The sequence below is a fragment of the Salvia miltiorrhiza genome, chromosome 1 (genome assembly GCF_028751815.1).
Source record: "Salvia miltiorrhiza cultivar Shanhuang (shh) chromosome 1, IMPLAD_Smil_shh, whole genome shotgun sequence".
NCBI classification, from domain to species: Eukaryota; Viridiplantae; Streptophyta; class Magnoliopsida; order Lamiales; family Lamiaceae; genus Salvia; species Salvia miltiorrhiza.
This window is the reverse complement of record NC_080387.1, coordinates 74,913,148-74,925,481: the sequence shown is the minus strand read 5'-3', so window position 1 is coordinate 74,925,481 and position 12,334 is coordinate 74,913,148. Positions and strand designations below refer to the sequence as shown.

General features: G+C 38.2%; 4 protein-coding genes across 4 annotated transcripts; 2 read left to right on the top strand and 2 right to left on the bottom strand.

Moving 5' to 3' along the window:
* Positions 1 to 1,278: 1,278 nt before the first annotated feature.
* On the bottom strand, positions 1,279 to 3,142 carry LOC131006194 (probable E3 ubiquitin-protein ligase ARI5). Its single transcript, XM_057933375.1, has one exon. It carries the CDS (start codon positions 3,072 to 3,074, stop codon positions 2,310 to 2,312), a length of 765 nt encoding a protein of 254 aa, XP_057789358.1. The 5' UTR covers positions 3,075 to 3,142; the 3' UTR covers positions 1,279 to 2,309.
* On the bottom strand, positions 1,479 to 2,228 carry LOC131013282 (probable E3 ubiquitin-protein ligase ARI8). The gene has a single exon (XM_057941352.1). It carries the CDS (start codon positions 2,226 to 2,228, stop codon positions 1,479 to 1,481), a length of 750 nt encoding a protein of 249 aa, XP_057797335.1.
* A 1,061-nt stretch (positions 3,143 to 4,203) lies between the features above and the next one.
* On the top strand, positions 4,204 to 6,399 carry LOC131013276 (uncharacterized). Its single transcript, XM_057941339.1, has 3 exons — positions 4,204 to 4,318; positions 4,438 to 5,508; positions 5,607 to 6,399. Exons 2-3 carry the CDS (start codon positions 4,439 to 4,441, stop codon positions 6,397 to 6,399), a joined length of 1,863 nt encoding a protein of 620 aa, XP_057797322.1. The 5' UTR covers positions 4,204 to 4,318; position 4,438.
* A 3,216-nt stretch (positions 6,400 to 9,615) lies between these two features.
* On the top strand, positions 9,616 to 11,648 carry LOC131013262 (F-box/kelch-repeat protein At3g23880-like). Its single transcript, XM_057941330.1, has 3 exons — positions 9,616 to 9,644; positions 9,725 to 10,105; positions 10,562 to 11,648. Exons 1-3 carry the CDS (start codon positions 9,616 to 9,618, stop codon positions 11,646 to 11,648), a joined length of 1,497 nt encoding a protein of 498 aa, XP_057797313.1.
* The last annotated feature ends 686 nt before the right edge of the window (positions 11,649 to 12,334 follow it).

The following is a 12,334-nucleotide window of genomic DNA, read 5'->3' as shown; positions in this document are numbered from 1 at the left end:
AACAAAACATGTCAGAAGAAACCCAAATTACCGATCCAAAATCAACAGCCTCACAAGAATTATCACTACAGATTGCAAATTTAGTGCAAAACTCAAACACCATCTCGCTGGGAATCAAGCTTGATGGCAATAACTACGCCCTATGGGCTCGCCTCATGAAGGTGGCCATAGGGAGTAGAGGAAAATCCGGCCACATCACCGGCCGACCACCACCTCCAAAAACAACGGATCCCGACTACTACAAATGGGAGGAAACAGATCTATCAGTTTTTTCATGGCTCATACAAAACATGGAAACAAAGTTAGTGGTGAACTTTGCTCAACACCAAACGGCAAAAGCTGTCTGGGATAGCCTCGCTATCACCTATGGAAGCGGGGTCGATCCTTTTCAGATTTACGACCTTGAAGTTAAGGCCAACAAAGTAAGCCAAGGAGTACTTACTCTGGAGGATTATTGGAACGAACTGCAGGCGATTTGGCTCACCATCGATCGAAGGGAGCCGAATCCTCTCGGGTGTTGTGAAGAAGGAATCAATAAATACCGGAAATTAATCGAGAACCGGAGACTCTATCAATTCCTCTCTGGGTTGGATCGGAAATACGATAACATCCGGCGAGACATCCTCAAAGAAACACCCATTCCCTCAGCCGAATCGGCTTTCTTTTCCAAATGATTGGTATTTGAATTTAAATCTAAATTTAGAATGATCATTTAAACTTGAATAGAACCAGGGGTTATGACCAAAAAATACACGAACTTTGGAAAAAGTTGTAATTTTCACATGAACTTTTAAGTAAACCAAAAAATACATAAATTTATATTTTTGTTGTAATTTTCACATGAGTTTGATTGCGACGAAATTAGAGTTTAATTGACCGTCAAAATTAAGTCAAGTGACAAGTTGTTGCAAGAGAGATAGAGAGCTGTTGGGATAGAAACTATAGATCACTATCAACTTTATAATTATAGTCATTTTGAAAATTATAGTCACTATCAACTCTATCCTCAACATAAGAGACAACACTCACATTTTGTGCACGAGCTCAGTATCAAATTTCTTCAACTCCTTCGTAATACAATCATAAACTACTAACTGATAGGGCTTAACACTACTAGTAAATTTATTTCTTTTTTTCGGGTACAGTTGTACCCCCATCGCCCCTTATAGATCTGCCACTATATTATTGGGACAGAGGGAGTACAAAATAAAGCTCTTGAATTCATAGGCAATATTCATTGCTCAACTACATCTTCATAAATCTTCAATGTTTTCCATATTTCACCAAAACCAATAACAAGAATATTGTACTACCAAAAATTTCATAATTCAACATGCATAAATTAATGAATAGTCTATGATTTTCTAATCATAAACTTACTATTGAAACAATCTCAATAATCCTAAAACCAAAAAAAAACTATACTCTCCTCACAACAATAATCATCCAAAACAAATGTGCACGTTCATCATCAATACTTAATTACGAGAATACCTAGAAGCATAAGTTGCTCTTTTCCTAGGAACATAACTCTCATCATCATCCTTCTTCTTCTTTCTCTTCTTCCCCAAATCCTTCCTCTCATCGTCATCCTTCTTCTCCTCCAAACCATTCCGGCCGCCGCCGCCACCCACAACTTCCGGTCGATTATTCTCCAAATCCCTCACCAAATTCTCAAAATAATTCCCGGTCACCACAGTTAGATCAACAACCCTAACCCTAAATTCCTTGAAATCCTCCCTCCGTCGCCGGAGGTACACCCCCATCTCCTTCTCCACGCAGTGGTGCAGCCGCTCCAGCTGCTTCTCCGCCTCCCCCTGCGAATGCTCGAACAACGCCACCTTCTCCGGCGCCTCCCTCTCCATGTAGTAACCATAGGCGTAGCTCCATTTCAGCACGCGCCGGCACTCCACAATCTGCTCCCACGCCTTCGTCACGAACTGCAGCTGCGCCGGCGCCTCCCCTTGCGCCTCGCCGAGCTTAGAGATGCCGTCGTCGTCTCTCCACGTCTTCAGATCCTTCACGGCCGCCTTCCTCGACTGCTCGTTGGCGTGCCACCGCTCGTAGTAATGCGTGTATCTCCGCAGATCCTTCCTCGCCTTCTCTCTCTTCGCGTTGTTTTCATCGACGGCGGCGGCGCCGCCGTATTTGTTGCAGTGGGTGTGGGACCCCGTGCCCTTGCCGCAGAGCCAGCAGAAAATGAATCGGCAGGGGGGGCGACACGTCATCCAATTGCAGCCTTGGTTTTTCTCGATGGGGCGGCGGCATTTGGGGCAGGGTTTGGTGTAGACGAGGATCCACTGCGTGTTCTACGCCTCCGAATTGTTCTTCTCCGACCAGTTCGCCACCGTTTCGCAGCCGACGGGGCGGTGGTGCTCTTCCCCGCAGTTCCAGCAGAATTTGTGAGAGCAGCCGCACGTCACGTCGTAGCCTCCGCCACCTCCGCCTCCGTCGAATTCGACGGCGAAATTGCATCCCGGGGCGGGGCACCACTTTCTCCGGCGGCAGGACTCTACGTAGGATTGGCGGAGATATCTAAGGTACTTCTCCTTGCTGTCAGTGGAGGCCAGCGATTCTATCAGATCTACACCTACGGCCATGCCGCAGCCAGGCTCCGGACACCGCAGCGTCAGGCATCCGGCGCAGTCGTCGATCGCCGTCGCGACGTAGGTTATCCAGCAATCGGCGCAGAAGGGATGGCCGCAGGTGGCGGAGACCGTGTTTTGGGGGCTGATTTCGTCGTAACATATCTTGCACAGATTTTGCCCTAATTCTCGCTGCGACGACGACGCGGCGGTTTGGTGATTCCTGTCGTCGGTGGCGAAAAATTTGTCGTAGACGGAGCTGAGATTCCAATTATTCTGGCAGAGGAGGGTGCAGGCGGCGCCGAGGGAGACGGAGAGAACGTCGGAAACTGTGGAGATATCGTCGTCGAGGAGTTGCTGGATGTCGCCCTCTGTTAGGATTTTGTAGGGTTTCTGGAGGCGGCTGACGGCGGCGTAATCGGCGAAACTGTCATCCGCCGTCGCATCACTACTGCTGCTGCTGTAGAAACCCTCGCCTTCAGAATCCATGGAATCTTTGGCGTGTGTAAATTATGAAATTTAGTTTTGTATATTTATAATACTTTGTAAACGGTTTGGATTTTATGGCTGATTTGTTTGTAAACTCCGAGGATTAATCTTGGATTACACGAAATACAAGTGCATGACAAAATTGATAATCGACTAAAAGTTAGAATTTTGATATATAGTTCCGAACATTTACGTAAATTTCCAAATTTATCGGGATATATATATTTCTCTAAATTGTTTGATCCTTGATTGCATGTAGGATATATAATGAATATTTCAATGAATCAAAACATTTACGGTATTTTATTGTAAGAATAATTAAAAAAGTTATAATCTTTTATAATTCATAATATAAAAAAAAAATCTTAAGTATCTCAAAATATTGATTTAATATTTACAATTTTAAAAAGTACTACTAGATGGAATTGAAAAGGCTTGCATTAAAAATAAGCATAGTCAAAACCTATTGCTCGACACGCATGTCGAGCATTGGAATATTTATCACTATTGCTCGACTCGCATAAGTCGAGCATGTCGAGCATTAATATATTTATCACAGCATTAGTGTATTTATCACTGATGCTCGACATGCTCGATATGCATTAGTCGAGCAAAGTTCGCGATTTCAGCATTTTTTATGAATTAAGTAAGAATGGCTTTGTCATTTCAAACTCAAAATGGTTAGTTTTTATAGTTTTATTTTACAGTGGGTATTTTTTATTGTTTGTCTTTGAGAATGGGTAAAAAAACCATTAATTAACCCTAAAAAAACCAAGATAAAACTTTATGCGATTCTTTCTTACTCTTTATATAGAGTCTTTTGTCATGAATGGAAATCGGTAAATATGAGAAATCATGAAGATGAAGAAAATTTCCTTACTTGCGAAAAGAATAAAAGATATTGAGTCAAGGAAAAAGGTAACTATTAATTATTATTATTATTATTATTATTATTATTATTATTATTATTATTATTATTATTATAACTCTAAAATAATATTTTAAATTATTTATTAATATATTTTTCTTTAAGGTAGTGGCCCATTAGATTAAGCTCGTGGGCCATTATTATAATTCCAAAAACCTAGTTAATTAACCTAAAACCGCAATTTACCACGATCCAGACAAACCCTCATCCCCCCTCTCTATATTCTCTCCCTCTCTAGAATTGGCGACGCGCAGGGATTCGCCGATTTGGGTTGCTTTGAAGCGTTTTCAAGTTTTGATTCTATAGTATAAGAAAGGTATGTTAATTTTTACAAATCGATTTATGATATAAATTTGATATTTGATTGTCTCTAGGAGAAAGTATTTTCGAGTTCGTAGATGATGTATAAATATAGTTCTGTTTTTGTTTTTGTAGAATGGATGAGCATATTTTGAAAAGTTTTAATGGTGGTGGCGATAAAAAGCATTATTTATCTACTATGTCTGCCCAAGACATGTCTCCCAAGGAAGGCTTCGAAACTACCAATCTTTTCTCTTATGATTATAGAACACAACATGTTGGTGGTAATACTTGTCGCGGGTTGTTGTATTTCAATTTTGATGACCAAATTGTTCTTTGCAACTTAAGAACTAAAGAGCTGAAATTTGTTGCTCCGCCCAAGAAACCCATTCCATCTCACACCTGGTTCAATGGTTGTGGTCTCGGATACGATTCTAAATCTGGCGACTACAAGTTGATACGAAACTATTATCGATGGTCCTGCTGCAATGGAGGAGACGATGAAGATGAAGATAGTGAATATTTTTATCAACATCGTTGTGGTCCTCACGAGGAAAAAACTGAGTTGTATTCGCTTAAAAGTGATTCTTGGAAGGAGATTCCAACTCCTGATGCTTATATTGACCTCATTCACATGTGTGGTGTGTATGTAGAGGTGAGTTGTTATTGGCCAGCACGACAAGGTTCGGCCTTTGGTGGTCGACGATCACGTGAAGACGTATGTGATATTCTATCATTTGACTTTACTGATGAAAGTTTCTCTTGGATTCCTTCACCGATTAGTGATTATAGGTTTCAATATGATCTTGTCGAGTGTCGTGGGTTTTTGGGTGCTATTGCGTATGAAAATACCTATGGAAGTCCCAAGTGTGGAGTCAATTCTTTTGAGCTTTGGGTAAGGAAAGAAAGGTCGTGGGCCAAATCATTTGTTGTTGCTGTTTATGGTATTGAAAAACCGTTGGGATTGAAAGATGGTCGTTTTCTTTTTCTTCAAAGAAAAGGAGTAGATCAGTTACTAGTTTATGATTATATTACGAAAGAGATGAAGAAACCAGATATTGATGCTCGTGCACAAAATGTGGAAGTTGTTTCTTATGTTGAGAACAAAGTTGTGCTAGTTTATGATCTGATGATCACAGAAGAAAAGATGATGAAGGTTCTTTCTTATGTTGAGAATAGTGCTATGCTGCCGAATGATGCAAAAACGTAAGTTGTTTATGTTCACTAGCTTCATCAAATATGAGTTTAATTATATATGTTCAATAACTTGGCTAACTCATGTTTTATCTAAACAATGACCACAGCCCACAAAATGCTGAAGAATCGGTCCTAGAAATTTCTCAAAACCCTCAAAAATCGAAATCACTGAGGGTGGAGATCCATAAAGAAATCACCGAAGAAATACTGTCAAGACTGCCGGTGAAATCACTCCTAAGATTCAGGTGTGTTTCGACATCATGGCGATCTCTGATCGACAGCAAACGATTCATCAAAACCCACCTTCAAAATTCGGCAAGAAACCCTAGTTTAGCCCACCACAAGGTTTTGTTGCACAATAAATCTATCTCTAAAAAAGTGCCAACGCTGATGCGACGGCCTGTACTCGATAGCTCAGAAGATGAAGCTCTAGAACTGGAATTCCCAATCGATTTTAATTGTATTGTGGGTTGCTGCAATGGACTGGTTTGCCTTGTAGGGTATAAACAGTTTGTGTTGTGGAACCCATCTACCGGAATCTCCAAGAAATTGAAGAGAGAGGTGTTGGGGGCGGTGGAGTTGCCGGAGAGCCGGGAGGGCCGCTGGTGGGAGGGTATTGGGGTGATCGGAGAATGCCTTTCGCTATACAACGGGTGTGAGGATTCGAGTTATTTGGAGATTTGGATGAAGAAGGAGTCTTGGGAGAAAGTGGTGGTTCTTGATCAGAAATGTAATCCTCTCCATATTTCTCCGGCCTTGGCTCCTTTCTGGGGTGGTGGGTTTTTGTTGATCAAGATTGGGAATTTCTTGGTTTTTGATGGGAAAGGGTTTAGGAAGGTGGTTTCGTTGAAAGATTCCGATGTCTACATTGAAAGTTTAATCTCACCATTAGATGCCTAGTTTATTGTTGGTTTGGTGTCATTTTTGTTTCTGAGGTTTTGTGTCATTTTTGTTTAATGGCTGATGCCAATGATGCATGGTTTTATAATAGCAACAACAGAAATTCAATATATATATATGCACTTCTGCTTAATTTACAAGTTTCCATTAATTGCAATAGTAACAAAAGATATTCGATTGAAAAAAAAATATTATACTATATACACTTTCGTCTTACTAATTTACAAGTTTCAAATTACAAAAACAAACTTATTGGTTGGAAAAGAAAAGGAAAAATTTAAAAAGAATGCCATATATACAATTATTTCGAGCCATTTTTGTAGCCTGATCCCCTTGTTGATCATCACCCACAACCAGATTTGGTGATCTGATCTTAAACCTCTCAGCTCTAAACTCATTTGCTCCATTAATCTTAAACCTCCCACCCTGATTCCTCTTTGTCTCATGGCTCTCATGCTCATGCTCATCTTCATGCTTCCACTCTTGCTTATCTTCTTCTTATTCTTCTTCTTCAATGCGTGCCCGATCTTCTTGAACACTTCGTGGTGATCTCCGTGGAAGATTTGCCGAAGAACTCGTTTAACATAGATCGCCCTGAATATCTCTAGCATGCCCTTCAGAAGCGTCAGTTGGGTCGACCCTCTTGTCCGAGTTCCATCTAATTATGTGGGATGTTTTAATTGCGTGTTGTTTGCTTGAAAAATCAAAGTCGGAGCAGAAAGATGAAGAGGCACCATTAGTGTATGATGGCTCTGAATTATGATCTTTCCTGAAAACTGTAGTCTTATTACGATATTAGGACGTTCCTAAAATTTTTGGTATTTTCTTATTTGGAAATAACCTGACAAACTTCTCATCCCACTGTTTACAATGAGACCTAATCTTTTCACTCAGATACAATTATCACACTTTTTTCTTGAAACTTATGTCATCTCCATTCAACTAATATTTTTAGGGACAGATAGAGTATAAATTTACACTCATAAGGAATTATTTGTTAAAAAAAATTATTTCATCTAATAGTATTATTATTATTATTATTATTATTATTATTATTATTATACGAGGCTATAGTGAATAAAATAGGGGCGGTCAACAGAATTATCCAAGCCAGACAATATTACTAAGTGCAAGTAGAAATTGTGTACGTATGTGGCCTAGCGATAGTGTGATTAATGTCCAAGGTCAAAGATTCTGAGTTCGAGTCCATCAGGACACGATCCTTATTATTTTTTTACTTACTTGTTAATTTATTCAACAAGAAAAGTCACATAAGTTCAGGTATCATAGTCATAACAAAACTTACAAGCATGCATGCTTTTATAATAGCAACGATATAAATTCAATTGTAAAATAATAATTATATTTATATGGACTTTTGCTTCTTTTACAAGTTTCCGTTCATTGCAATTACGATAGTAACAAAGATGTAGCATGGTTCGAGTGTGAGAATATTTGATGCCTGTTTAATTATTTATATTCTTGAATTATTTATAATTTAATGAAATATAATTTACACGAAGCGAAGGATTCGACTTCGATGATGAAGTGAGTGAAAGGAATTACAACAAGAGATTTTAGAGATTTCTTTTTGGGGGGGTGCATTTTTGAACGGCCCGCATGATGCAAAAGAAGTAAAAGAAATAATTAGAAGTTATTATTATTATTACTCTAAAATAATATTTTAAATTTATTTATTAATACTCCCTCCGTCCACAAAATGAGTACCCATTTCCCTTTTTTGTCAAATGTGTCCAACACATCTCTTTAATTAATATACTAAAAAAGTGAGACCCTTAAACTATTCACACTACACTTCATACATTTCTTAAAACCCGTACAGTACACAAATAAGTACTCATTTAGTGGACGGAGCAGTGGCGGATGCAGCTAGGAACGTAGGGGTGCAGCTGCATCCCAAAAAAAAATTGCAATATTAATATTCATATATAAATTATTTTAGATTTAGTTTTTGCACCCATAATTAAAAGTTTTAATCCAAAATAAAAGAGAAATTCAATTTTTAAATTGGCCCAACTAAAAAGAGAGCTCATCATCTCTTTCTTTTTCATTCTTTTGATCAATCCCATCATTTAATCAATCAATTACCTCAATTCTTAATTAAACAAAAAAATTGCAAGTACACATATTGCATTTGAAATACAGAGTTATTACTATTATATTTGTAATTTAGTAAAAAAAAATGTCTAAAATGTATTGAAGGCCTAAAAAAAATTCCCGGGTAGAAGTTCAGCTCCTTCAAAAAAATCCTAGCTCCACCAGTGTTTATAAGATTATTTTTTACACCCCCAATTTAAAAATCCTGGATCCGTCACTGGGCCATCATATTAGGCTTGTGGGCCATTATTATTATACCAAAACCAACCGCAATTTACCTTGATCTTCACGTTCCAAACAAACCCTCATCCCCTCTCTCTCTATTCTCTCCCTCTCTAGATTTGGGTTGCTTTGAAGCGTTTTCAAGTTTTGATTCTATAGTATAAGAAAGGTATGTGAAGTTTTACAAATCGATTTATGATCATAAATTTGATATTTGATTGTCTCTACGAGAAAGTATTTTCGAGTTCGTAGATGAGGTATAAATATAGTTCTGTTTTTGTTTTTGCTTTTGTAGAATGGATGAGCATATTTTGAAAAGTTTTAATGGTGGTGGCGATAAAAAGCATTATTTATCTATTATGTCTCCCCAAGACATGTCTCCCAAGGAAGGCTTCGAATTTTTCTTTTATGATTATAGAACACTAGATGAAGTCAGTAGTAATACCTGTCGCGGATTGTTGTATTTGGATTTTGATGAAGAAATTGTTCTTTGCAACTTAAGAACTAAAGAGTTGAAACTTCTTGCTCCGCCCAAGAAACCCATTCCATCTCACACCACGTTCAATGGTTGTGGTCTCGGATACGATTCTAAATCCGGCGACTACAAGTTGATACGAAACTATCATCGACGGTACTGCTGCAATGGACGAGAAGATGGTGAATATTTTTATCAACATAGTTGTGATTCTAATTTCGAGAAAAAAACTGAGTTGTATTCGCTTAAAAGTGATTCTTGGAAGGAGATTCCAGCTCCTGATGCTTATATTGACCACATGTGTGGTGTGTATGTAGAGGGGAGTTGTTATTGGCCAGCACGCCTAGGTTCGGCCTTTGGTGGTGAAGACGTATGTGATATTCTATCATTTGACTTTACTGATGAAAGTTTCTCTTGCATCCCTTCACCGGTTAGTGAGATTCATTTTGTATATGATCTTGTTGATTGTCATGGGTTTTTGGGTGCTATTGCCTATGAAAATACCTATAGAAATTGCAAGTGTGGAGTCAAGTCTTTTGAGCTTTGGGTAAGGAAAGAAAGGTCGTGGGCCAAATCATTTGTTGTTGCGGTTTATGGTATTGAAAAACCGTTGGGATTGAAAGATGGTCGTTTTCTTTTTCTTCTTAAAAGAAAAGGATTAGATAGTGATGAGTCCGATCAGTTACTAGTTTATGATTATATTACGAAAGAGTTGAAGAAACCAGATATTGATGCTCGTGCACAAAATGTGGATGTTTCTTATTGTGACAACAGAGTTGTGCTAGTTTATGATCTTATCACAGAAGAAAAGATGATGAAGGTTCTTTCTTATGTTGAGAATAGTGCTCTGCTGCCGAATGATGCAAAAATGCTGTCGAATGATGCAAAAATGTAAGTGGTTTATGTTCATTAGCTTCATCAAATATGAGTTTAATTATATACTCCCTCCGTCCACTAATTCAAGGCCTACTTTTCTTTTTGGTCCGTCCACCAACTCAAGGTCTATCTATTTTTAGTAAGTTTTTATTCATATTTTAATTGGTGGATCCCAATAATCAATACACTTTTTCTCCACTCAACTAATAAATAATACACTTTGTGGATCCATTTCTCCACTCAATCAATAAACAATACATTTTGTGGATCCCTTTCTCCACTCAACTAATAAAAATACATTTTTTCTTAAAACTCATGTTTTTTCATGTAGGCCTTGAATTAGTACACTTTTTCTTAAAACTCATGTTTTTTAATGTAGACCTTGAATTAGTAGACTGAGGGAGTATTATAGAATTGAGTTTTTATTTGTCCAGTAACTTGGCTAACTAATGTTTTATCTAAACACCACAGCCCACAAAATGCTGAACAATCCATCCTAGAAATTTCTCAAAACCCTCAAAAATCGAAATCAGCGAGGGTGGAGATCCATAAAGAAATCATCGAAGAAATACTGTCAAGACTGCCGGTGAAATCACTCCTAAGATTCAGGTGCGTTTCGAAACCATGGCGATCTCTGATCGACAGCAAATGGTTCATCAAAACCCACCTTCAAAATTCGGCAAGAAACCCTAGTTTAGCCCGCCACAAGGTTTTGTTGCTCAAATCTGTCTCTAAACAAATGCTGATGCGACGGCCTGTACTCGATAGCTCAGAAGATCAAGCTCTAGAACTGGAATTCCCAATCGATTTTGATTGTATTGTGGGTTCCTGCAATGGACTGGTTTGCCTTGGAAGTAATAAACAGTTTGTGTTGTGGAACCCATCTACCGGAATCTCCAAGAAATTGCCTCCTTACGTTGACGGCTACAAGACGAGGTACATATATTACGACAGTTGTGGGTTCGGTTGGGATGAATCGAGTGGCGATTACAAGGTTTTTGCGGCTACGACTACGACTAGGAGTGCCAGGGCTACAGCTATGACGTATAGCTTGAAGCGTGATTCATGGAAGGAAGTGAAGGGTTGGGATTCATGGAAGAAGCCGAATGGTATTAGTATACTTGGGGATGGAATGAGGATGGGGATGTTAGCAAGTGGGAGTCTTCACTGGGAGAGGTGTGATAGACGAGGCGTGGTTGCTTTCGACTTGAAGAGGGAGGTGATTGGGGCGGTGGAGCTGCCGGAGTGCTCGGAAGGCTTCCGGTGGTTGATTGGGGTGATCGGAGAATGCCTTTTGGCATACTACATGCTCGAGGATTCGAGTTGCGTGGATATTTGGATGAAGAAGAAGGAGTCTTGGGAGAAAGTGGTGGTTCTTGATCAGAAATGTAATCCTCTCCATATTTCTCCGGCCTTGGCTCCTTTTTGGGGTGGTGGGTTTTTGTTGATCAAGATTGGGAATTTCTTGGTTTTTTGTGGGAAAGGGTTTAGCAATGTGGTTTCGTTGAAAGATTCCGATGTCTACATTGAAAGTTTAGTCTCGCCATTAGACGCCTAGTTTCTTGTTGGTTTGGTGTCATTTTTGTTTCTGAATAATTTTAATGGTTTTGTGTCATTTTTGTTTAATGCATGGCTGATGCTAAATTCTAATAGAATGATGCATGGTTTTATAATATAGCAACAACAGAAATTCAATATTTATATGCACTTCTGCTTAATTTACAAGTTTCCATTAATTGAAATTGCGATATAACAAAAGACGATATTCAATTGAAAAAAATAAATTATACTATATACACTTTCTTCTTACTAATTTACAAGTTTCCAATTACAAAACGAACTTATTAATGGATGAAAAAAGAAAAGGGAAAATTTAAAAAGAATGCCATATATATGCACAATTATTTCGAGCCATTTTTGTAAAATATTTACTGTATCCTATTCCTATATGTAATCAAGGATCAGACCATTTAGATAAATATACATAGTTTTTTTTTTATATACATATATTTAGATAAATATACATAGTTAAGGACCTATTTATTTGTTGCTACAAACCTTAGAGTCGTATTTATATTTATTTAACCCTTATTATTAGCTAGAATTATACTCCCTCCGTCCATTAATTGTTGGCCTAGGAGGCAAAACACGAGTTTTAAGAAAAAATGTATTTTTATTAGTTGAGTGGATAAATGAACTCACAATTTATTAAAGTTAATGCAATTAGGCCACAATTTATTAAAG